The sequence below is a fragment of the Cololabis saira genome, chromosome 3 (genome assembly GCF_033807715.1).
Source record: "Cololabis saira isolate AMF1-May2022 chromosome 3, fColSai1.1, whole genome shotgun sequence".
Taxonomy (NCBI): Eukaryota; Metazoa; Chordata; class Actinopteri; order Beloniformes; family Belonidae; genus Cololabis; species Cololabis saira.
In genome coordinates this window covers 45,810,377-45,836,413 of record NC_084589.1, presented here as the reverse complement: position 1 = coordinate 45,836,413, position 26,037 = coordinate 45,810,377, and the positions used below count along the sequence as shown (strand labels likewise).

Genomic DNA, 26,037 nt, shown 5'->3' with positions numbered 1-26,037 from the left:
GCCCAGAAAGAGACTTTTCTTTTACTTTTCTGGCCGTTATTAAACATTTTTGACGGATATAAAGTCCATGGCTTAAAAATATAGAATACAAAGATTAGTAATTGCCGGTGATTACAGCTGGAGGTGTCCTGTGAACAGTTTTAGAGGCTTCTCTTTTACTATTGCGGTCTATGGGAAAAAAGCTTTCTGGGTCCCATGGGATTTTTTGTTGCAGTACCGCGGCTGGCCACTGGAAAAAATCGGCGTGGCTTCTGAGCGCCAGACCCGGGGGCTGGTGTGGAGTTGCTGCAGCCACAACGCAGCAACGAGTTTACCAGCTTCTGCGGAGCTGCGCTCCAAGCCCCGCCAATTTTCGTCTCGACTACGAATCGGGAAGGAGGGGGAAGTGACGTCTGCCGTAAAGCAGTCAAAGCCGTAAAGATTTGTAGTTTTTTAGTGTGGCAGGGTTCCTACCATGTACCTCAAAGTTACATAGTGCCAGTGAAGGCGATACAGACCCCTCAGACCATGACAGAGGCGTCATTAAACCTGTTGGAAGTTGATGTACCATCACAATGACTCTGGAAATATGATATTAAGGTGGAAAAGTTACGTAGTGTCGCTTTAAGGTACACTGCCACCTGTTTTTCACGCAGGGCAAACTTTACAACTTTCACAAGATATTTTTGTTACACCTATTGATATCCATCAGTCATTTCTATTAGTTGAGGAGTTCTACTGCGCTGCACCGGAAAAGTAAAAGCTACTTTAGAGCTAATATTTACGTTACTACTACATAATTCATTCTACACTGACGTTGTAAGCTAACCTTTGCTAAGTTAGCCAAACAAAAAAAAAAAAAGGTGAATAACTTGTACATTTTATATTTAAATGATGAGGAGTGTTTCTGGCCACTTACCTGGGTCCGGTGTGTAACTTTAGTGCATCTACCCACGTACCGACTCAGATGCAGATGCATTAAAAAAAAAAAAACGACCAATTACCGAGCTTAAAAGGAGCAGTTGACCTATCACCCACAGCGAACTGAAATTAAACAATATTAGCTCAATTTATTATGAATTTTAACCGATTCCTGTTTTAGTTTTATTTTATGTCGAGATGAATTATGTGAAAACGTTTTTTATATTAATTTTCTGATCTTTTGAGGAATTGTGGGTAGTGTAGTTCATGTAAGTTGATCATGGTAAGGTTGGGGGGATACAGCAGGACGGCAGCTACTAATCCCCTATTTAAGTTTTTAAAATATATATATGCATCTCCCAAAAATGTCAGACAACTAGTACAGCCACAGAATATATGGGAATTATAAACGCATGCATGCAATCCATTAAACTAAAAATATATTTTTTAAAAAGACTGCTGTCGTTTGTTGGTGCACATTTCCCATTTCCATCCCCATTTCACTCTGGCCAAATCCAAAGTGGAAAAATGCTTCTTAATAACTGATAAACCATGCATGATATACACTGAACAGAGATTGGGGGAAAAAAAATGCATATTTCTCGCTAGAAATGTCATCAAACCACACTTTTAAATTAAAGTACTGCTCTGAGCGTCACATATAGCCGCAGACGGGATTACATTGGAGATGTCATACAATTTGGTGTATTCTATTTGCGTCTGAAAATTTCTCGCTAGAAATGTCATCAAACCACACTTTTAAATTGAAGTATATGCATTTTTTAAAAAAGAGGAATGAGGAAACCGCTCGCAGTGATCAGCTGCTCTGAGCGTCACATATAGATGAGATTACATTGGAATCAATAGGAGTCTACTTGCGTCTGAAAGAGACGCAGATGGGTACCTTTTGCGTCAGTAGGTGTCGCCAAAGGTTCGTCACCATGCGTCAGTTTTTGACAAGTCGGGAGTGAGACTGTGTTGATTATTCAACCTGGAGCAGCAAATGAGTGGAATGGAAGAGATGTAAGTTAGCAGGTAACCAGCTGGTTTCTCCAGCTGCGTCCTCCAGCAGGTGGCGCTCTGGTGCTACCATGTTCACATTTAATCAATGAAAGTAAATGCATTTTATCTTTCAGAATTTAATACTGTGTCTTCCTCACTTTTGCAGGTGCAGCAGGACCAGGAGGACCAGGAGGTCCAGTGGAAGCATCCAGTGAAACTGGATCAGCAAATGTAAGTCAGACACGAGACCAGAGGAAAAGGCTGGATCTATCAAAGGGAGGGCTCAGGTGCATTAGGGCGGGACAGTAATGACACACAGCAGGAAGGTAGACACATACAAGGAAGTGTAACACCTGACATGAGACAGCGGAAAGAAAGAACATGATGTACATAGAAAGAACATGATGTCCTACATAGAGATGATAAATTATTTAGGCTTAAGAAGAAAACGAAGCACCTGTTTTGCTAAAATAAAAACCTAAGTTCTGCACATTGATCAGTCTAACACACCAAGCATCACATTCATCATAAAAGGAATTGCTCTCTATCACTAACTTTTCCGACAGCAACTGAACGCATCATTCCTCTTCCTTGACTTAATAGTGAGCGGATAAGCGCGTGCACTAAGTTGGAAACCATCACCTTCTCATCTTTTTCTTTACTTATTTTTGTCTGAAAGATGGACCAAAAAAAGATTTTGAAAGAGTCCCTGATGAATCTTTCTAAGGAGAACTTCAATGAGTTTCGCGACGCGCTCTGGAGCCGCAAGGAGAAGCCGCGCATCCTTCGCGCGAAGGTGGAGGGGAAAATCCCCCTGGATGTCGCAGATGTGATGATAACCACTTTCGGGGAGCAGAGAGCTCTGGAGGTGGCAGTGGAAATCCTCAGATACATCAACTGCAACCAGGATGCGGACGAACTCGGTAGGTTCAACATCTGGGTCCGTCCGTGGTTGGATACAGGAACGCAGGAAATACGGGTGTAATATTTTAAATCGGCGGAGGTTTGTGTATTAATTCACAAAAAGTACAAATTATCTTAGAATATAAACGAGTTTAACTCGTGAAACCTCATTAAACAACGTTCAACAGTAACAGACCAAACAGCCTCGTTTTCTAGTTTACTTTCGATTTGCGCAAATAAAAGTTCAGTGAAATGAAGGCTGCGCCGTTTGAGACACTTTAACTTGAAGAAAAACAAGATATTTATGAAGCTGGAGCAAATAAAGGCTCGTTTAAACGCTGGAACTCTTTCAAACTGATAGATGAAGAATCACATAAATAAATCTGGTGAAGTTTCCACGAGACAAACAGCTTTGTTGTTGTTGCGTCTGCACATAAATGTTCATACATGAGTGTAGTCTGGTGGAAACATATTTGACTCATATTTTAATAAAACAACGTTACATATAAGGACCAGGTTTAGCAGCTTTTATTATTTTTAACAGTATATTACTACATTTACCTGAACTTATATTTTGGGTGAACTTTCCGTCCTCTGTTACTAAAATGACCAGAATGACACCTGCTGGCCACAACTATGTATAATAATAGACTGGAAAAACCACGTGACGTCACCCATGGGCGGACCTCTGCACAGGTTTGATCAGAATGAATATAAAGAAACATTAATTAGCATCATATGTGGTCAAAAAGTAAAAAGTTAAATTCTTATTGATTAAAACTTTATTTCAAGGGCAGAACTCTTTAAAACTGCCTCCGCTTCTTATGAAGACTGTATGAGAGGAAACGAAGAGTCAATATTCAACCTGGAGCAACAAATGAGTGGAAAGGGAGAGATGTTAGAAGGTAACCAGCTGGTTTCCCCAGCTGCATCCTCCAGCAGGTGGCGCTCTGGTGCTTCCATGTTCACGTTTAATCAATGCAGTAAATGCATTTTATCTTTCAGAACTTAATACTGTGTCTTCCTCACTTTTGCAGCTAAAGAGGCAGGTGCAGCAGGACCAGCAGGACCAGGAGGACCAGCAGGACCAGCGGGTTTACCCAGTGAGTCATCCTTCTTAGTTACACTTGAACATGAATCATAGCAGTCCTGCGGTGTGATGTTAGATATTTGACGTTTTTTTGCAGAATTATTTTTGTTCATAGATAGATAGATAGATAGATAGATAGATAGATAGATAGATAGATAGATAGATAGATAGATAGATAGATAGATAGATAGATAGATAGATAGATAGATAGATAGATAGATAGATAGATAGATAGATAGAAGTAAAAAAAATACTAGTAGTACTAAAAGTAGTAGAAGTAGAATAGAATAAAGAAAGATAAATTAGCACACTAGAATAAAAATAGAATACAACGAAAGAATATAACCCTAGAAAATATAGATGATATAAATACTAGAACAATACAAATAAATAAAACAATTGCACACTGAACACTAGATAAATATTAGAATAAAAAATAATAAACAAAAACATAATTCCACAGATAAAATTGTTTAAATAAATTGAAATGAGCCGTAACTTCAGTCAATGAGATGCCCAAAATTGATGTTTTTTCTTTTTCTTCAGTGAAGCATTTTGTGGACAAACACAGGACGGACTTGGTCCAGAGAGTGTCCAATATCGACCCCATTTTGGATGCGCTGTTGTCTGAAAAGGTCATCCGCGATGAGATGTACACCAAAATAATAGCTCTGCCAACCTCTTACGAGAAGATGAGGGAGCTCTACGTTGGTCCTCTCAGAAGCTCAGACGCCTGCAAAGACATCTTCCTCAAAATCCTCCGGGACCAGGAGCCATTTCTTCTAGCTGACCTTGAAAGAAATAGTTTGTGGTGAAATCAAAAAATAGAAAACAACCAAGAAAATGTTTTGTTTGCAGTGGACTATAGGAAAGTGTTTTTGTAATCTGTAATATTTTAAACCTAAACTTGCTGGAAATGGAAAGGTTGGAAATCCCAGCCCTGATCACTGAGCCTCAGAAAAACACCTCATTTTATAAAAGAAAAATACGTAGTTTTTTAGATTTTTTATGAATTACTGTTATAAATTGATTCCGTAATTAGACTAAAAATTCCACTAAAAATGTCATATTTCATACCTGTTTGGTATACATTTTTTTATTGAACATTTATTAAATTAAGAGCCCATATATAGATATATTGATAGAAAGATTTTAACCATCTTCTAAGAATTTACTATTGGTTCTTCACTGAAAATAATCTGTGATTTCAGCATGACAATAAAATCATAATTTTAAGTAAGATCTGAGTTACTGTGTTTGCTTTTCCCAATATATGGAAAAATAAGGCTTCAAAGTTGAAATTTTTGTGGTTTTCTGTTGAGTTTTTGGTCCCTTGCGTTTGGGATTTCTGTTTCAGCCTGTGGAAGTTTGTCGGCATCACACCTGCTGCTCGTTGGTGATCAGGCACGATAAAAGCCTGCACCATTCTGGAGTCTGATGCCGGATGGTTACCTCTCTTGGATGGAATACAGAAGCCTGCTTCGTTGCCTTCTTGGTTCCTCCTGCCTCTGCTTTCGCATTACCCAGCTCTGCAGCCCACCTTTGAGCCCCGCCCCTCCTGAACCCCGGAACTAACTCAGGAATAACTGAAACAGAAATAAGACAAACAATATCAGGGACTTCTTTCAAAGGAAGCAAGTATACTGTATGTACTGTGAATATTTTGGACAGCAGTCTAAATTTTATATCGAGATTAAAATCTCGCCCAGTCCTACTCTCTGTGAGATATGAATGCTACAAACTCGTCCACACTGAGACAAGGAGAGCAGGGAAAAGAGCCACTGTTCACCAGGACCCCCTGCGGAGTGTAACCATCCAGCTGTTCACCAAGGAACGCTGGTCTTCACCAGACAGATTCTCTCTACAACCTTCTTCATCACGGAAGGTGGCTTCGTTGGTAGAGCGTTTGCCCATGAACCTGAAGGTCAGTGGTTCGAACCCTGGTTCCTCCTCTGTCCACCAAAGTGTCCTTGGGCAAGACACTGAATCTCCCTATTGTCAGGCCAGCGCCGTTGTATGGCAGCTCTGCCGACAACCGGTGTGTGTGTGTGTGAACGTCTACAGTGTAAACTGTTTGGTGCTGTAGAAGTACAGCTGGAAAGCGCTATATAAGTCTAAGCCAGTTACCATTTAACATCACAAGTGAAACGTCTACTGTCCCTACATTCTGTAAGGACTACGTCTCATCTCTGATCTCTGACAATACAGAACTCCTGAAAAAAATAGTGCTCCTCCACTGGTGTGTATGCAGCCTCTGAAACCCTCTTGTCCTGGTAGCTTTAATTATCTGTGTTGGAGCTATTTGTTACTTTTGCATTATTTAATCATTTATTATTTAGTTAGTTTTTGTGGTTTAGTTTGGGGAACACACCTTTAGTTTGTTTGTGATATTTAGTATTGATTAAAGGAGCCGTCTGTAAGAAATGGCCAAAACTGGTACTGCAGTCACTTTCAAAATATTGTTGAGCGGCGTGTACCCTCCCCCTCCTCCCCCCGACCAGAGGTTGCCAGGTAGGCTGCAGAATGCAGCAGGAACGTAGGCTGCCATGGCAAGCGACGAGTCCTACACAGTAAGTTTATTTTCTGTATTTAATACTTTATGAAAGATCTTTTGCAAAGTAATGATGTACTGCAAAATTTACTTATGGCGATTAGCCAAACAGAATCGTAAATGTTACCGAAGCGAACCGTACGTGTGCGTCGCCGCGTACCCTACGGCGTAGGCTCTGTGTTGGTGTAACGCAGAACCATAAATCAGCCTTAAGGCTGCAGCAGCGTGGGAGAGATGGATGACTGAGGGAGAACACAGTTTCACCAAGAGTGGAAAGCAGCGACGGGCAAGTTATGCCACAGTTTGCAGATGTTTTGTTGACACGTGGGCTAACGTGTCTGCTGGGACTATTTTGCGAGCTTTTGCAAAAGCCGGCAAGTCCGAGGCGCCGCACGGCACGGAAAGAGACTCTGACAGCGAGGACTGTCACAGCTGATTTAGCGGAGCTCTTTAATGCAGAAACAGAGGATGAGACTTCGATGGGTTTGATTAATGTAAAAACTGAAATAAAGTAGCCTACAATCAAACAAAGTTTTGCTCCCGCTCTATTTTTAAATACGCACACTTGTGTGCTTGTGTGTGTGTTCTACGGCGCGCATGTGTGTGTAGACGGCGCCTTTAGGTTCGGTGCGCCGTGTGTGTGTTTAAATACAGAAATGACACAAAACTGAGGGTGCGCCTTTCCACACGGCGCCCGTATGGTCGCGAAAATACGGTTTATATATGAAATGTCAGATAGGTAATTTTTTGACGAAACCACATGAATCTTACCTGTCCAGGAGAAAATCAGCAACGTTGGCGTCTACCTTTAAATTCTTCTCCGCTTTCAGCCGTCTCCATCTAGCATCTCCTATACAAATCCTTGTTTTATTTCGGACCTTGTCACGACGTAACTCGGATGTTGTAATAGACACTATATAAATAAAATTGAATTGAATATGACTTTAATTTCCAGGGGTTACTTTCAACAGCATAAACATCACAAAAAAATCTGCTTCTGGACGGACGAACAAGCAATCGGGGAATCGTTGCATGTGACGTTGGCGGAGCGACAACCAGACTTAGGCCCGGACTGGCCATAGGGAGAACCGGGAGTATCCCCGATGCGCCGGTCTAGGATTGGCCTGCTGGCCTGCCGCCTGCGTCTCTCTCTCTTTTTTTAAAGGCGGCTGGTGCGCCGCAGCGCCGGCTATCAGACTTTTTTTCTAAGTTAGTGAGTCAGGCCAGGTCAATCAGAGGACACTCAGGCCAGTAGCATGGGAGGAGGGCAAAATGATTGGTTTGTTTTGATTAACACCCGCCCCAACAGTCTGTATCACCGAACAGACAGTGTGTGGAGGAAAGTGTGTAAGTGTGTAAGTGTGTAAGTGTGTAAGTGTGTGTGTGTGTGTGTGTGTGTGTGTGTGTGTGTGTGTGTGTGTGTGTGTGGGATTTATTCAGGCGCCCCCCAGCAAAGGTGCGTCTGCAAGTAAGTTGCAGTACACCTTCAGGCTACACCAGGGGTCTCAAACTCAAATGACCTGATGGCCGCTGGAGGCAGTACCTTGGTGAGGCTGGGCTGCATCAGGTATTCCACAAAAAAAGTTGCTAAAAAAATCCAAACTTCTCAAATGTCATTACTAGCAGTTATTTAGTAGCAGCTCCCAAAACCTCACAGCGCAGCGTGTGCGTAAAGGAGCCGTGGTGTCCCTTGAATTGTCCATATATATATATATATATATATATATATATATATATATATATATATATATATATATATATATATATATATATCCATCCATCCATCCATTATCTATACCCGCTTTATCCCTTGCGGGGTCACGGGGGTCTGCTGGAGCCTATCCCAGCTCATTGTGAGATGTAAGAGAGAGAATAAGAGCTCTGCCAACCTCTCAGGAGAAGAAGGGAGCTGTACGATCCTGACGCCTGCAAAAACATCTTCCTCAAAATCCTTCGGAAGCAGCAGCCATATCTCATAGCGGACCTCGAAAACAAATAGTTTGTGGTGAAATGAAAAAATACAAAAGAACCAAGAAAATGTTTTCTCTGCAGGAGACAAGGCTGGGATGGGCTACAGGACAATAGGCAAGCAGCTTGGTGAGAAGGCAACAACTGTTGGCACAATTATTAGAAAATGGAAGAAGTTCAAGATGACGGTCAATCTCCCTCGGTCTGGGGCTCCATGCAAAATCTCACCTGGTGGGGCATCAATGATCATGAGGAAGGTGAGGGATCAGCCCAGAACTACACGGCAGGACCTGGTCAATGACCTGAAGAGAGCTGGGACCACAGTCTCAAAGAAAACCATTAGTAACACACTACGCCGTCATGGATTAAAATCCTGCAGCGCACGCAAGGTCCCCCTGCTCAAGCCAGTGCATGTCAAGGCCCGTCTGAAGTTTGCCAATGATCATCTGGATGATCCAGAGGAGGAATGGGAGAAGGTCATGTGGTCTGATGAGACTAAAATACAGCTTTTTGGTCTAAACTCCATTCGCCGTGTTTGGAGCAAGAAGAAGGATGAGTACAACCCCAAGAACACCATCCCAACCGTGAAGCTTGGAGGTGGAAACATCATTCTTTGGGGATGCTTTTCTGCAAAGGGGACAGGACGATTGCACCGTATTGAGGGGAGGCTGGATGCGGCCATGTATCGCGAGATCTTGGCCAACAACCTCCTTCCCTCAGTAAGAGCATTGAAGATGGGTCGTGGCTGGGTCTTCCAGCATGACAACGACCCGAAACACACAGCCAGGGCAACTAAGGAGTGGCTCCGTAAGAAGCATTTCAAGGTCCTGGAGTGGCCTAGCCAGTCTCCAGACCTGGCTGAACCCAATAGAAAATCTTTGGAGGGAGCTGAAAGTCCGTATTGCCCAGCGACAGCCCCGAAACCTGAAGGATCTGGAGAAGATCTGTATGGAGGAGTGGTCCAAAATCCCTGCTGCAGTGTGTGCAAACCTGGTCAAGAACTACAGGAAACGTCTGATCTCTGTAATTGCAAACAAAGGTTTCTGTACCAAATATTAAGTTCTGTTTTTCTGATGTATCAAATACTTATGTCATGCAATAAAATGCAAATTAATTACTTAAAAATCATACAATGTAATTTTCTGGATTTTTTTTTTTAAAGATTCTGTCACTCACAGTTGAAGAGTACCTATGATAGAAATTACAGACTTCTACATGCTTTTCAAGTGGGAAAACCTGCAAAATCGGCAGTGTATCAAATACTTGTTCTCCCCACTGTATATAGAGAACATGATGTACATTGTGATGATTAATGAATTAAGCTTTGGAGGAAAACAAAGCACCTGTTTTGCTAAAATAAAAACTTCAGTTCTGCGCATTGATCAGTCTAACACACCAAGCATCCGAACTACATGTTTCACATTCATCATAAAAGGGGAGAATTGCTCTTTATCGTAATCACACACTTTTCTAACAGCAACTGAACGCATCATTCCTCATCCTTGACTTAGTGAGCGGATACGCGTGTGCACTAAGCTGGAAACCATCACCTTCTCATCTTTTTTTCTTTCTTTCTTTATGTCTGAAAGATGGAGCAAAAAAACCTCGAAAAAGATTTTGAATGACTCCCTGAACGAGCTTTCTGAGGAGAAATTCAATGAGTTTCGCGACGCGCTCCTGGACCGCAAGGAGAAGCCGCGCGTCCTTCGCGTGGATGTGGAGGAGAAAAGCCGCCTGGAGATCGCAGATGTGATGATAACCACTTTCATGGAGCAGGGAGCTCTGGAGGTGGCAGAGGAAATCCTCAGAGAGATCAACTGCCCCCTGGATGCGGACGAACTCGGTAGGTTCAACATCTGGGTCCGTGGTATTTTACGTTTGCTTTTGCGCACATAAACGTTCAGTGAAATGAAGGCTGCTTCCAGTTTCCTTTCTCCTTGAAGCCATTTGAGACACTTTAACTTGAAGAAAAACAAGATATTAATGAAGCTGGAGCAAATAAAAGCTCGTTTGAACTCTTTCAAACAGCTAAATGGAGAATCACAGATGTAAATATCGACTGGTGAAGTTTCCACGGGACAAACAGCTTTGTTGCTGTTGAGTCATAAATGTTCATACATGTGTGTAGTCTGTGGAAACAGATTGGAGTCATATTTTAATAAAACAACGTTACATATAAGGTAAAAGCTGATATTTTAACAGCTTTATTATTCTCAACAGTCTTTAACAGCCAGATATAATAAAATGCATGATTACATTTAAATCTGAACTTATATTTAGGGTGAACATTCCGTCCTCAGTCAGCAACAATTAAAACGTTTACTAAGATGACCACAATGACACCTGCTGGCCACAACTGTAGACTGTATAATAATAAACTGGAAAAACCACGTGATGTCACCCACTGGTGCACCTCTGGACAGATTTGATCAGAACTAATACAAAGAAACATTAATTAGCATCACAGGTCAGCCTAAACTAAAGGATTATGTTTTATGGGCCCCCCTTTGGTTTATCAAACAAGTTCATTTAGTGTATAGTAGATTATCTGACTAAAAGTGTGAAAGATAAACATTTTTTAAACAGTTAACATTGGTATTGTTTCAAAATATAAACACTACTGGCACACAACTCACAATTAGCCTATTCTATCCGTCCACCCACCGTAAATGCAGTGAATGCATTTTATCTTTCAGAATTTAATACGGTCTTCTTCACTTTTACAGGTAGTGTAGGAAAGCCCTAGAGTTCAGCTTATAGTTTCAGTTTGTTCACTGTTTGTGTCCTGTTACTTGCCCTTTAAGAGGTGCGGAATGTTCCGGAGTGGGAAGTCTGATTGATCTGTCTGCTGAGAAGCTGTGTAGAGCTGTGTGGATTTCTCCTGTTTGGAGAAGTGTGTGTACCTGCCTAAAGTGAGTATTTATGTTTAAACTGCTCTCTTTATGTATTAAAGCTTACATAGAGGTTGATTTGTATCTGCAGGAGTTTCAGTAACAGTAAATTAGTTACAGTGAATGAGCTACATTAGCTGCTTCAGCCTGCATGTGCTGGCTGAGTTAGACATGTGCTCCTCGTTTACAATGTTCACACAATTGATATTCCTCCTTTGTCAACAATCTGGTTTGTGATGTAAAGGAGTTATTTACCTAATTTGAATGCACTTTATTTATATGCCCACATGTAACATTTTATGTTTCATGTCAGTGTGTTTTCATTTAGTAATTAATATGTTTTATTGTTATATTGTGTTTCACAGAACCACACGTTCTTCAATTAAAGCCACCTAAACCTGACGATCTGCCTCGTGATTTCCTAACCGAAGTCACACATCCATAGTGTTCGCCTGCTCTGTTCAGCGCAACTGTTGAGGCCCTAGACCTCTATTACATGGTCCTTCGAGCCGGATAGAGCTCATCCACGACACTATGGATTCAAAAGACCAGGACATAACAGGGACATCCACTCGCCCCCACAGAGAGCGACAGCTACCGCATCACCTGGATGACTTTGTGGTGGGCTACGGACCTCAACAACCAGATGAACCTCCAAAAGATCTAGCGCACGCATCCAGAAGCCACGCTAGCTAGACGAGGTCCACATCTGTGAGGAGTGAGCACACACATCGGTCACGCCAGGCTAGCAAGGCTAGAGCCCCATCTGAGAGGAGTGGGCCCTCACACCACTCGATCACCCGGTCTACCCTCAATGCTGGTCTTGGCTCCCTCCTTGGCTCTGTCCGCTCATCCGCGAGTACAAATCCCCGTCATGCTCTGAACCCAGTCCAGGAAGCTATCCTGCAGGAGAACATTCATCGCCTGGAGCTCGAGGAGCTACAGTGCCAGGTTCTAGAAGACAACAATGCGGATCTAGAGTGTCAGCAGCTCAATACTTAGGCTCGGGAAGCACAACGCCTACAGCAGGAGGCACATGATGCACGGGAAGCTATTGCCAAACGTCTTGACAGGCAGAGAAGCCTTAAGAAGAAAATGAAAGAACTGCAGGTCGCCAAGCTACTGACCTCACTCCTTCGAGAACCAGAGAGGGAGGGAACATGTAGTGGTGCAGCATCACCTAGGAGCTTCTACTCTCTACCAGCAGTGACTGCGCCACCTCCTAATGCCCCTGCTGGCTCGTCCTTCCGTCACAGCAACCCTGATTTCCACTCTTTACCTCCTTCCAGGCCTCCTGCCGCGTCTGAGCGGCCCTGTCCTCCACCTATCTTGCAGCGCCCTGCAGTAGCTCCCGAAACCGAGCCTCCTCCTGAAGGAAGATCAACCCAGTTGCCTCTTCTAGAGTGTCCTACTGCACCACAGTACCCGCCACCCAAACCAGCACAGGTGAGGGGTCTTTCTGCTGCACCTCCTGCATTGTCGTATCCCGCTCCTACCATACCGGTTTACACTGAGCCCCGGGTGATGTCATACCAAGCTTCAACAGCTACAGCTGGTATCCAGACCCAGCAATGTTATGCTGCAGGACCCACAGCAGCACAGACTCCTGTCCATAGGGTGACCACCTATCCCGCAGCTCAAAACTACCAGTATACAAGTTCAGCTGCACTCCATACAGCTCCTATACTGCCTAAAATCACTCCAGTGCATCCAGACTCAGAGATGCTGATCCCCTCGCCATATGGTGTTCCCCAGCCGATACTGCCAGTCTTTGAGCGTGATCGAGAAAGTGACTTTGCTCTTCTCAAGATGGCCTTAGATAACATGATGGGCAGACATGGGCACCTGACTGAACAGTATAAATACCAAGTGCTCCTTAGCCACTTGAAACTTCCCAGTGCCCTACGACTGGCTAGAGCCTACATGTATGAGGTCCGACCTTACACCACTGCATTGCAAGCCTTGCAAGACAAGTATGGTCAACCCCGGCAGCTCGTACAGTCGGAGCTAGGTGCCATCCTCAACTCGCCCGCTATCAAGTTTGGAGACTCTGAGGCCTTTGACTCATTCGCCCAGTCCATCCACTTGAAGGACACTTGAAGGCCCAAATGGGTACGAGTTGAGATGTGGCTCACATGTGGATCGACTTCTAAGCAAAATGCCCCCGTCCTTCAGGGACAGTTTCATCGAATACTGTCTGAGCCGTGGCATCCTCCGTACTGGGTCAGATATGACCTACACCCTTGCCGACCTGGCAACCTGGCTTCAGATGAAGTCACAAGCCAAACGCCTCTCAAGCCGAGCTGCAGTGCTATATCAGTGTGATGCACTCAAGCCAGTCAAGAAGGATCGTGTCACTTACCACAAGGAGAAGACCACAACCATTCTTCTCAATGCTGGTGAAGTCGCCAACCCTTCAGAACCTGCTCGCTCTAAGGCTGCCTTGAAGTTTAAGCCATATTGCCCTCATTGTGACAATAAGGAGCACTTCTTGAATAATTGTGACAACTTCAAGAAGCTGTCCACCAGCCAAGTGGTGAAATGGATCAGAGAGGGTAAACGGTGCTGGAAGTGTGGGCGCAACCATGCTCCAGAGGACTGTACTCTGAAACGCCCCTGCAAGACATGCAAAGAACAGCACCTCACCATTCTGCATGACTCTGTCCAGCAAACTCGAACCATAATCAACATGGTGACTACTCCACCCGTTAAGGTCTACCTTGACCGGCCCAACCGACCACAACAGGTGATGTTAAAGGTTGTTAAGGTCATCCTAAGGAATGGCGACCAAACATTGGAGACCTACGCTATCTTGGATGACGGCTCTGAACGGAGTATTGTTCTTCCACAAGCCGTTCAGCACCTGAACCTTTCCGGGCAGCCAGAGACACTCCATCTACAGACAGTCCAACAACATGTCGAACAGCTCCAGGGCAGCTCCATCTCCTTTGACCTTTCTCCAATGTGTATGCCCTCCTTGAAGTTCCGTATCCACCAGGCCTTCTCTGCCAAAGGCCTGAGCCTCGCTGAACACTCCTACCCAGTGGCTGCACTACAGAAACGGTACAAACACCTCCGTGGCCTGCCCTTGCGACCAGTCGACCATGCCCAGCCACTGCTTCTGATAGGTTCAGATATGCCACACCTCTTGGTCCCTGTACAGCCAATACGTGCAGGCCCATCAGGTGGTCCCATCGGTGTCTGTACACGACTAGGTTGGTCACTCCAGGGTCCTACCAGCTTAGCCCAGTCTACTCCTTCTTCACAGTGCCTCCGCATCTCCACCGTCTCCCCGGCCACCGAGCTCTTTAGGAATGTTGAGCGCCTCTGGCAAGTCGACACTCTTCCTTACACAAGCGAGAAGGCAGCCACTCGCTCCAAGCAGGACCAGCAAGCCATGACTCTGCTCCAATCATCTACCACTAGGGTTGGGATCGATGGAGTCCAACGCTATGCTACCCCTCTGCTCCGGTGAGCGAATGCTACTCTACTTCACGCTCCAATGGAAGCCGTGCTGCCATGCCTTCGCAGCATGGAGAGAAGACTTGCCAAGGACCCGATCAGGGCAGAGGTTTACTGCAATGAGATACAGAAACTGGAGAAGGCGGGTTATGTGGCAAAGGTGCCTGCTGATGAAGCTGACCAGTCTGCAGAATCCTGGTACATTCCGCACCATATGGTGAACCACAACGGTAAGGACAGGATTGTCTTTAACTGTTCATTTCAGTACCAAGGTCTGTCCCTGAATGACCTTCTGCTTCCTGGACCTGCCCTTGGACCTACCCTGCTTGGTGTCCTCATCAGGTTCCGGCAACATGCTGTGGCGGTGAGTGGGGATATTAAGGGCATGTTCCCCCAGATCCGCCTGCTACCCACTGACAAGCCAGTGCTACGCTTCATCTGGAGGAATATGGAGAGAGAGCAGGAGCCGAGTATTTATGAGTGGCAGGTGCTCCCATTCGGGACAACATGTAGTCCCTGTTGCGCCATCTACGCCCTCCAGCAGCACATCCAGGATAGCACAGAGTGCAACCCCACCTTGGCAGAGACAGTTGAGCGGTCCTTCTATGTGGACAACTGTCTGCACAGCACTCACTCCGCTGAGGAAGCCAAGCGTCTCATTGATGACCTCCGCCATCACCTGCAGACTGGAGGTTTCGAGGTTCGTCAGTGGGCAAGCAATGTGCCCACGGTCACTGAGCATCTCCCGCCTGAGGCACGTTCGGAACGCAGCGAGCTGTGGCTCTCCAAGAGCAGTAGCGACCTTAATGAGCCTACCCTGGGCCTACGCTGGAACTGCCTTAGTGACTCCTTGGGGTACAAACATCGCCCTGTGGAGACATCGACACCCACTATGAGGAACCTTTACAGAGTCCTTGCATGTCAGTACGATCCCCTTGGCTACATCGTACCATTTACCACAAGAGCTAAGGTTCTCATCCAAGACTTGTGGAAAGCGGATATTGGCTGGGACGACCCAATTCCATCTCGGGGTCTTCTTGACAGATGGCAAAACTGGGAACAGGAGATTCCTCACCTTGTCCACCTGGAGTTCCCTCGAGCCTATGCTCCACGGCACGTGGATCCCTCTACCGCAATCAGAGAGCTTCATATCTTTTGCGATGCATCGGAGCGAGCATATGGCTCGGTTGCCTACATGAGGACCATGGATGACCAGCAGCAGGTCCAGGTTTCCTTTGTGCTTGCCAGGTCTCGGGTGGCTCCCAAGAAGCAGCTATCAATGCCCCGCCTTGAGTTGAGCGCTGCCCTTACAGGTGCTCAGCTTGCCGAAGTACTCCAAACTGAGCTCACTGTGCCCATCCAGCGGGTTGTCCTGTGGTCCGACTCTACCACCGTCCTTTACTGGATTAAGTCGGAGTCCTGCAGGTACAAGGTGTTCGTGGGCACACGAGTCGCAGAGATCCAAAACCTGACTGAGCCTGACAGTTGGAGGTACGTGACCTCTGCCACAAACCCGGCAGATGACATCACTCGAGGGTTGACACTGGAGGCGTTGGCACAACCACATCGGTGGAATGAAGGTCCGGAATTCCTCTACTTATCTGAAGATCAGTGGCCTACGATGCCCTCTGTTGGTCCAGACTCCGACGACAGCGAACTGAGGAAGTCCACCACGATCGGTAATGTGACCATCTCCACAGGTCCGCAGCTGCCTGCTATTGCAGACTTTTCTTCATGGAAAGAGCTTGTTGAAGTAACAGCCAGGTCCCTTCACGGGGCGGCTGACTCCCAGACCACAGATGAGCCTTGTGATGCGGCTGACTACCTGAACGCGGAGAAGGCCCTCCTCGCCCAAGCCCAGCTGGACTCATTCCCAAATGAGATCAAGGCTCTCAAGTCCAACCGGCCTCTTCCATCTGACAGTCGCTTGAGTTCTCTAGCTCCAGATTATGACGAGGCTACAGGTCTCCTCAGAGTCGGCGGTCGACTTCGCAGAGCCGATAATTTGGAGATGGACGCTATCCACCCAATCATCCTGGATCCGCACCATCCCTTGACGAAGCTGCTCATCCAAGATTACGATCAGGCTCTTCTCCACCCTGGGCCAGAGCGAGTGCTTGCTGATCTCCGGCGGAAGTACTGGGTTCTGCGTGCAAGGGAAGCGATCCGGAAGCATCAGCACTCCTGCCAAGAATGTCAGCTGTGGCGAGCAAAGCCTGACGTGCCTAAGATGGCCGACCTTCCGCCCTCACGCCTACGCCTGTACGAACCACCATTCTATTCTACAGGAGTGGACTGCTTCGGCCCATTCCACATTAAGATAGGGCGCCGGAATGAGAAGAGGTGGGGGATTTTATACAAGTGCATGACTATGCGCTGCATTCACCTTGACCTCCTTGAGAGTTTGGACTCTGACGCCTTCCTCATGTCCCTGAGACGCTTCATCTCACGTTGTGGTACACCATTTGAGCTACTCTGCGATAATGGTACCAATTTTGTTGGAGGAAATAAGGAGCTGCAGGACGCCTTTGCCGAGATGGCACCAAGACTGAGAGACCAGTTGGCCAAGCAGAAGATTAAATTCTGCTTTAATCCACCAAGTGTACCTCATTTCGGTGGAACTTGGGAGAGGGAGATTAAGTCTGTGAAGACCGCCCTTAGGGTTATCCTGAAGGATCAGACTGTATCTGAGACCGTCCTCCGTACGGTCCTCATCGAAGTTGAGGGCATCATGAATGCAAAGCCTTTGGGCTATCTTTCCTCGGATGTTGCAGACCCAGATCCCATCACTCCAAATATCCTCATCATGGGACGCCGGGATTCATCCTTACCACAAGCCGTCTATGACTCAACTGACCTCCTTGGCAAACGTCGTTGGAGGCACAGTCAAGTGCTGGCCGACCATTTTTGGTCCACTTTCATTCGACGATACTTGCCAGGTCTGCAAGAGAGGCAGAAGTGGAGGAAGGATGGGAAGGAACTGTCAGTTGGCCAGGTGGTTCTCATTGTTGACCCACAACTTCCTCGGGCACTATGACCTGTAGGGAAGGTCACACAGACGCACCCTGGAGCCGATGGGCGCATCCGAACAGCGGATGTGCAGGTGAAGGACAAGACCTATTTGCGCCCTGTGTCCCGACTGGTGCAGCTCCCGAATCTACCTGATACAGAATCTACCTAATTGACTTTCCTGCTTATGTTCAAAAGCTCTAAACAGACTTTTGGGGGCGGCTGTGTAGGAAAGCCCTAGAGTTCAGCTTATAGTTTCAGTTTGTTCACTGTTTGTGTGCTGTTACTTGCCCTTTAAGAGGTGCGGAATGTTCCGGAGTGGGAAGTCTGATTGATCTGTCTGCTGAGAAGCTGTGTAGAGCTGTGTGGATTTCTCCTGTTTGGAGAAGTGTGTGTACCTGCCTAAAGTGAGTATTTATGTTTAAACTGCTCTCTTTATGTATTAAAGCTTACATAGAGGTTGATTTGTATCTGCAGGAGTTTCAGTAACAGTAAATTAGTTACAGTGAATGAGCTACATTAGCTGCTTCAGCCTGCATGTGCTGGCTGAGTTAGACATGTGCTCCTCGTTTACAATGTTCACACAATTGATATTCCTCCTTTGTCAACAATCTGGTTTGTGATGTAAAGGAGTTATTTACCTAATTTGAATGCACTTTATTTATATGCCCACATGTAACATTTTATGTTTCATGTCAGTGTGTTTTCATTTAGTAATTAATATGTTTTATTGTTATATTGTGTTTCACAGAACCACACGTTCTTCAATTAAAGCCACCTAAACCTGACGATCTGCCTCGTGATTTCCTAACCGAAGTCACACAGCCATAGTGTTCGCCTGCTCTGTTCAGCGCAACTGTTGAGGCCCTAGACCTCTATTACAGGTAGAGACAAACTTGGCTTAATCCAGAATGGGGGCCAAGATGACATGGATCTGCTCTACAAACCTCATCCAGTGTGAGATGTAAGAGAGAGAATAAGAGCTCTGCCAACCTCTCAGGAGAAGAAGGGAGCTCTACGATCCTGACGCCTGCAAAAACATCTTCCTCAAAATCCTTCGGAAGCAGCAGCCATATCCACCCGATACCCACGTTGTCATTCCATTGAATAGGCGCATTATCAATTATATCATGCCATATCTTTAGGCCAGTAGGCCACCTACTTGCCTACCAGTAGGTTCTGGTAGATTGATATCACCCATTTTTAAGGCTGACATAATGTTAGTGTATGTGCTGTGACGTTACTGGCCCACCAGTAGGTTCTGGTAGATTGATATCACCCACTTTTAAGGCTGACATAATGTTATTAGGGCCCGAGCACCTTCAGTGCGAAGGCCCTATTGTATCTGTAGGAATTATTTGTATTTTTTTTATTATTATTATTAGGGCCCGAGCACCTTCAGTGCGAAGGCCCTATTGTATCTGTAGGAATTTTTCTTTCTTTCTTTCTTTCTTTCTTTCTTTCTTTCTTTCTTTCTTTCTTTCTTTCTTCTGACGAAAGGAGGGCCTTTTTGCCCCCCTAAACGTGCCCAAAAAGTCACCAAATTTTGCATGCAAGTCAGGCCTGGCGAAAAATTTGATATTTAATGGTTTACATTAATGGGCGTGGCAAAATGGCTCAACAGCGCCCCCCGGAAAACTTTGTGCCTCAAGCCCCACAATACGGTTTGACGTACATGCACGAAAATCGGTACACACCTGTATCATTGCACAACTTAAAGAAAAGTCTCTTGGCGCCATGGCCGAAACCGAACAGGAAGTCAGCCATTTTGAATTAATCGTGTCACTTTGGCGCAATTTATGCCATTCCTTCGGCAGTTAATAAGGCCCGAACCGTAACGTGCCCCCAAGTGTGTTATACATCAAAATGTGCGTCTCCATCCTGCGACAACACGCATTACTTTTCTCTTTCAAAAGCGTTACCGTGGCGACGCTAGACGCCAAAAAGCGCACCCACCCTTCATCTGGTTGGTTCAGACAGAAAAAACTTTGCGCCTCAAGCCCCATAATACGGTTTGACGTACATGAACGAAAATCGGTACACACCTGTATCATGTCGCAACTAAAAGAAAAGTCTCTTGGCGCCATGGCCGAAACCGAACAGGAAGTCGGCCATTTTGAACATTCTGAATTAATCGCGTAATTTTGGAGCAATATGAGCCATTCCTTCGAGAATTAATACGGCCCGAACCGTAACGTGCACCCAGGTGTGTTATACATCAAAATGTGCGTCTCTATCCTGCGACTACACGCATTACTTTTCTCTTTCAAAAGTGTTACCGTGGCGGCGCTAGACGCCAACAAGCGCACCCCCCCCTTCATCTGATTGGTCCATATTTGATAGTTCCCCAAAAGGCACCAAATTTGGCATGCAAGCCAGGCCTGGCGATAAATTTGATATTTCATGGTTTGCATTAATGGGCGTGGCAAAATGGCTCAACAGCGCCCCCCGGAAAACTTTGTGCCTCAAGCCCCACAATACGGTTTGACGTACATGCACGAAAATCGCTACACACCGGTATCATGGCACAACTTAAAGAAAAGTCTCTTGGAGCCATGGCCAAAACCGAACAGGAAGTCGGCCATTTTGAATTAATTGTGTAATTTTGGCGCAATTTATGCCATTCCTTCGGCAATTAATACGGCCTGAACCGTAATGTGCACCCAGGTGTGTTATACATCAAAATGTGCGTCTTCATCTTGCGACTACGCGCATTACTTTTCTCTTTCAAAAGTGTTACCGTGGCGACGCTAGACGCCAAAAGGCGCGCCCCCCCTTCATCTGATTGGTCCATATTTGATAGTCACCAAATTTTGCATGCAAGCCAGGCCTGGCGATACATTTGATATTTCATGGTTTGCATTAATGGGCGTTGCCTAACGGCTCAACAGCGCCCCCTAGAATACTATTCTCTGCCATAACTTTTGAATGGTTTGACATAAAGAGTCGTGGGTGGTGTCATGGGACTCGGTATTGAGTCCTTTACCATAATTGGTGAAAATTAGCCCCGCCCCTTCTTCTGATTGGTTGTCCCTATTTCCCGCTATAAATTTTGAATGTTTTGACATAGAGAGTAGTGGGTGGTGTCATCAGACTCTGTATGGACTCCTTGACCTTCATTGGCCTGAATTAGCCCCGCCCCTTCTTCTGATTGGTTGTCCCTTTTTTCTGCTATAACTTTTGAATGGTTTGATATAGGAAGTCATGGGTGGTGTCATTTCTGATATGCTTATGGGGGGCGGTGGCCGTGAGTGCGAGGGCCCGTTCATCGCTGCTTGCAGCTTTAATTAGGGCCCGAGCACCTTCAGTGCGAAGGCCCTATTGTATTTGCAGGAATTTTTATTATTAGGGCCCGAGCACTTGCAGTGCGAAGGCCCTATTGTATTTGCAGGAATTTTTATTATTATTATTTTTTTTTTTCTTCTGACAAAGTGATGGCCTTTTTGCCCCCCTTAACATGCCCAAAAAGTCACCAAATTTTGCACCCAAGTCAGGCCTGGCGAAAAATTTGATATTTAATGGTTTGCATTAATGGGCGTGGCAAAATGGCTCAACAGCGCCCCCCGGAAAACTTTGTGCCTCAAGCCCCACGATACGGTTTGACGTACATGCACGAAAATCGGTACACACCTGTATCATGGGACAACTTAAAGAAAAGTCTCTTGGCGTCATGGCCGAAACCGAACAGGAAGTCGGCCATTTTGAATTAATTGTGTCACTTTGGCGCAATTTATGCCATTCCTTCGGCAGTTAATTCAGCCCGAACCGTAACGTGCACCGAGGTGTGTTATACATCAAAATGTTCGTCTCCATCCTCCGACACCACGCATTACTTTTCTCTTTCAAAAGCGTTACCGTGGCGACGCTAGACGCCAAAAAGCGCGCCCACCCTTCATCTGGTTGGTTCAGACATAAAAAACTTTGCGCCTCAAGCCCCATAATACGGTTTGACATACATGAACGAAAATTGGTACACTCCTGTATCATGTCGCAACTAAAAGAAAAGTCTCTTGGCGCCATGGCCGAAACCGAACAGGAAGTCGGCCATTTTGAACATTCTGAATTAATTGCGTAATTTTGGAGCAATATATGCCATTCCTTCGAGAGTTAATTCAGCCCGAACCGTATTGTGAACCCAGATGTGTTATACATCAAAATGTGTGTCTCCATCCTGCGACTACACGCATTACTTTTCTCTTTGAAAAGTGTTACCGTGGCGACGCTAGTCGCCAACAAGCGCACCCCCCCTTCATCTGATTGGTCCATATTTGATAGTTCCCCAAAAGGCACCAAATTTGCCATGTAAGACAGGCCTGGCGATAAATTTGATATTTCATGGTTTGCATTAATGGGCGTGGCAAAATGGCTCAACAGCGCCCCCCGGAAAACTTTGTGCCTCAAGCCCCACAATACGGTTTGACGTACATGCACGAAAATCGCTACACACCTGTATTATGGAACAACTTAAAGAAAAGTCTCTTGAAGCCATGGCCGAAACCGAACAGGATGTCGGCCATTTTGAATAAATTGTGTCATTTTGGCGAAATTTATGCCATTCCTTCGGCAGTTAATTCAGCCCGAACCGTAACGTGCACCCAGATGTGTTATACATCAAAATGTGCGTCTACATCCTGCTACACCACGCATTACTTTTCTCTTTCAAAAGTGTTACCGTGGCGACGCTAGACGCCAAAAGGCGCGCCCCCCCTTCATGTGATTGGTCCATATTTGATAGGTCTCCAAAAGTCACCAAATTTTTTATGCAAGCCAGACTTGGCGATAAATTTGATATTTCATGGTTTGCATTAATGGGCGTTGCCTAACGGCTCAACAGCGCCCCCTAGAATACTTTTATCTGCCATAACTTTTGAATGGTTTGACATAGGAAGTTGTGGGTGGTGTCATGGGACTCTGTAATGAGTCCTTAAGCTTCGTTGGCCTTAATTAGCCCCGCCCCTTCTTCTGATTGGTTGTCCCGATTTTCTGCTATAACTTTTGAATGGTTTGACATAGAAAGTCGTGGGTGGTGTCTTTTCTGATATGCTTATGGGGGGCGGTGGCCGTGAGTGCGAGGGCCCGTTCATCGCTGCTTGCAGCTTTAATTATTAGGGCCCGAGCACCTTCAGTGCGAAGGCCCTATTGTATCTGTAGGAATTCTTCGCGTTATTATTTTTCTGACAAAAGGAGGGCCTTTTTGCCCCCCTAAACGTGCCCAAAAAGTCACCAAATTTTGCAGGCAAACCAGGCCTGGTGAAAAATTTGATATTTAATGGTTTGCATTAATGGGCGTGGCAAAATGGCTCAACGGCGCCCCCTTGAAAACTTTGTGCCTCAAGCCCCACGATACGGTTTGACGTACATGCACGAAAATCGGTACATCCCTGTATCATGTCACAACTTAAAGAAAAGTCTCTTGGAGTCATGCCCGAAACCGAACAGGATGTCGGCCATTTTGAATTAATCGTGTCATTTTGGCGAAATTCATGCCATTCCTTCGGCAGTTAATACGGCCCGAACCGTAACGTGCACCAAGGTGTGTTATACATCAAAATGTGTGTCTCCATCCTCCGACACCACGCATTACTTTTCTCTTTCAAAAGTGTTACCGTGGCGATGCTAGACGCCAAAAAGCGCGCCGACCCTTCATCTGATTGGTTCAAAAAAAAAAAACCTTGTGCCTCAAGCCCCATAATACGGTGTGACGTACATGAACGAAAATCGGTACACACCTGTATCATGTCGCAACTTAAAGAAAAGTCTCTTGGCCCCATGGCCGAAACCGAACAGGAAGTCGGCCAATTTGAACATTCTGAATTAATCACGTAATTTTGGAGCAATATATGCCATTCCTTCGAGAATTAATACGGCCCAAACCGTAACGTGCACCCAGGTGTGTTATACATCAAAATGTGCGTCTCCATCCTGCGACTACGCGCATTACTTTTCTCTTTCAAAAGTGTTACCGTGGCGACGCTAGACACCAAAAAGCGCGCCCCCCCCTTCATCTGATTGGTCCATATTTGATAGTTCCCCAAAAGGCACCAAATTTGGCATGCAAGCCAGGCCTGGCGGTAAATTTGATATTTCATGGTTTATATTAATGGCCGTGGCAAAATGGCTCAACAGCGCCCCCCGGAAAACTTTGTGCCTCAAGCCCCACAATACGGTTTGACGTACATGCACGAAAATCGCTACACACCTGTATCATGTCACAACTTAAAGAAAAGTCTCTTGGAGTCATGGCCGAAACCGAACAGGAAGTCGGCCATTTTGAAATTTGATTGGTCCATATTTGATAGTTCTCCAAAAGTCACCAAATTTTGCATGCAAGACAGACTTGGCGATAAATTTGATATTTCATGGTTTGCATTAATGGGCGTGGCCTAACGGCTCAACAGCGCCCCCTAGAATACTTTTCTCTGCCATAACTTTTGAATGGTTTGACATAGAGAGTCGTGGGTGGTGTCATCAGATTCTGTATGGAGTCCTTGACCTTCATTGGCCTGAATTAGCCCCGCCCCTTCTTCTGATTGGTTGTCCCTTTTTTCTGCTATAACCTTTTAATGGTTTGACCTAGGAAGTCGTGGGTGGTGTCATGGGACTCTGTAATGAGTCCTTGACCTTCATTGGCCTGAATTAGCCCCGCCCCTTCTTCTGATTGGTTGTCCCTTTTTTCTGCGATAACTTTTGAATGGTTTGACATAGGAAGTCGTGGGTGGTGTCATTTCTTATATGCTTATGGGGGGCGGTGGCCGTGAATGCGAGGGCCCGTTCATCGCTGCTTGCAGCTTTAATTATTATTATTATTTTCCTGACAAAGTGATGGCCTTTTTGCCCCCCTTAACATGCCCAAAAAGTCACCAAATTTTGCACCCAAGTCAGGCCTGGCGAAAAATTTGATATTTAATGGTTTGCATTATTGGGTGTGGCAAAATGGCTCAACAGCGCCCCCTTGAAAACTTTGTGCCTCAAGCCCCACAATACGGTTTGACGTACATGCACGAAAATCGGTACACACCTGTATCATGGGACAACTTAAAGAAAAGTCTCTTGCCGTCATGCCCGAAACCAAACAGGAAGTCGGCCATTTTGAATTAATCGTGTCATTTTGGCGAAATTTATGCCATTCCTTCGAAAGTTAATTCAGCCCGAACCGTAACGTGCACCCAGGTGTGTTATACATCAAAATGTGCGTCTCCATCCTGCGACAACACGCATTACTTTTCTCTTTCAAAAGCGTTACCGTGGCGACGCTAGACGCCAAAAAGCGCGCCCACCCTTCATCTGATTGGTTCGACAGAAAAAACTTTGTGCCTCAAGCCCCATAATACGGTGTGACGTACATGAAGGAAAATCGGTACACACCTGTATCATGTCACAACTTAAAGAAAAGTCTCTTGGCGCCATGGCCTAAACCGAACAGGAAGTCGGCCATTTTGAACATTCTGAATTAATCGAGTAATTTTGGAGCAATATATGCCATTCCTTCGAGAGTTAATTCAGCCCGAACCGTATCGTGAACCCAGATGTGTTATACATCAAAATGTGCGTCTCCATCCTGCGACTACACGCATTACTTTTCTCTTTCAAAAGTGTTACCGTGGCGACGCTAGACGCCAACAAGCGCACCCCCCCTTCATCTGATTGGTCCATATTTGATAGTTCCCCAAAAGGCACCAAATTTGGCATGCAAGCCAGGCCTGGCGATAAATTTGATATTTCATGGTTTGCATTAATGGGCGTGGCAAAATGGCTCAACAGCGCCCCCCGGAAAACTTTGTGCCTCAAGCCCCACAATACGGTTTGACGTACATGCACGAAAATCGCTACACACCTGTATCATGGCACAACTTAAAGAAAAGTCTCTTGGAGCCATGGCCGAAACCGAACAGGACGTCGGCCATTTTGAATAAATTATGTCATTTTGGCGAAATTTATGCCATTCCTTCGGCAGTTAATTCAGCCCGAACCGTAACGTGCACCCAGGTGTGTTATACATCAAAATGTGCGTCTACATCCTGCGACACCACGCATTACTTTTCTCTTTCAAAAGTGTTACCGTGGCGACGCTAGACGCCAAAAGGCGCGCCCCCCCTTCATGAGATTGGTCCATATTTGATAGTTCTCCAAAAGTCACCAAATTTTGCATGCAAGCCAGACTTGGCGATAAATGTGATATTTCATGGTTTGCATTAATGGGCGTGGCCTAACGGCTCAACAGCGCCCCCTAGAAAACTTTTCTCTACCATAACTTTTGAATG

At 45.6% G+C, this 26,037-nt stretch overlaps 2 protein-coding genes across 4 annotated transcripts in view; one reads left to right on the top strand and one right to left on the bottom strand.

Annotated features, from left to right (window-relative positions):
- Positions 1-26,037, bottom strand: part of LOC133440386 (NLR family CARD domain-containing protein 3-like) — a 290,643-nt gene that overhangs the window by 254,208 nt on the left and 10,398 nt on the right. The window lies entirely within an intron of this gene.
- Positions 2,479-5,038, top strand: LOC133440453 (apoptosis-associated speck-like protein containing a CARD). Its single transcript, XM_061717713.1, has 3 exons — positions 2,479-2,825; positions 3,843-3,908; positions 4,442-5,038. The coding sequence occupies exons 1-3, from the start codon at positions 2,582-2,584 to the stop codon at positions 4,708-4,710; spliced, it is 579 nt and encodes a 192-aa protein (XP_061573697.1). The 5' UTR covers positions 2,479-2,581; the 3' UTR covers positions 4,711-5,038.

Excerpts from the sequence above, each read along its gene's own strand:
- LOC133440453 (XM_061717713.1), top strand. The coding sequence starts at position 2,582 with ATGGACCAAAAAAAGATTTTGAAAGAGTCCCTGATGAATCTTTCTAAG. Across the intron at positions 2,826-3,842 it reads CCAGGATGCGGACGAACTCG|CTAAAGAGGCAGGTGCAGCA; the intron begins GTAGGTTCAACA and ends TCACTTTTGCAG. Across the intron at positions 3,909-4,441 it reads AGGACCAGCGGGTTTACCCA|TGAAGCATTTTGTGGACAAA; the intron begins GTGAGTCATCCT and ends CTTTTTCTTCAG.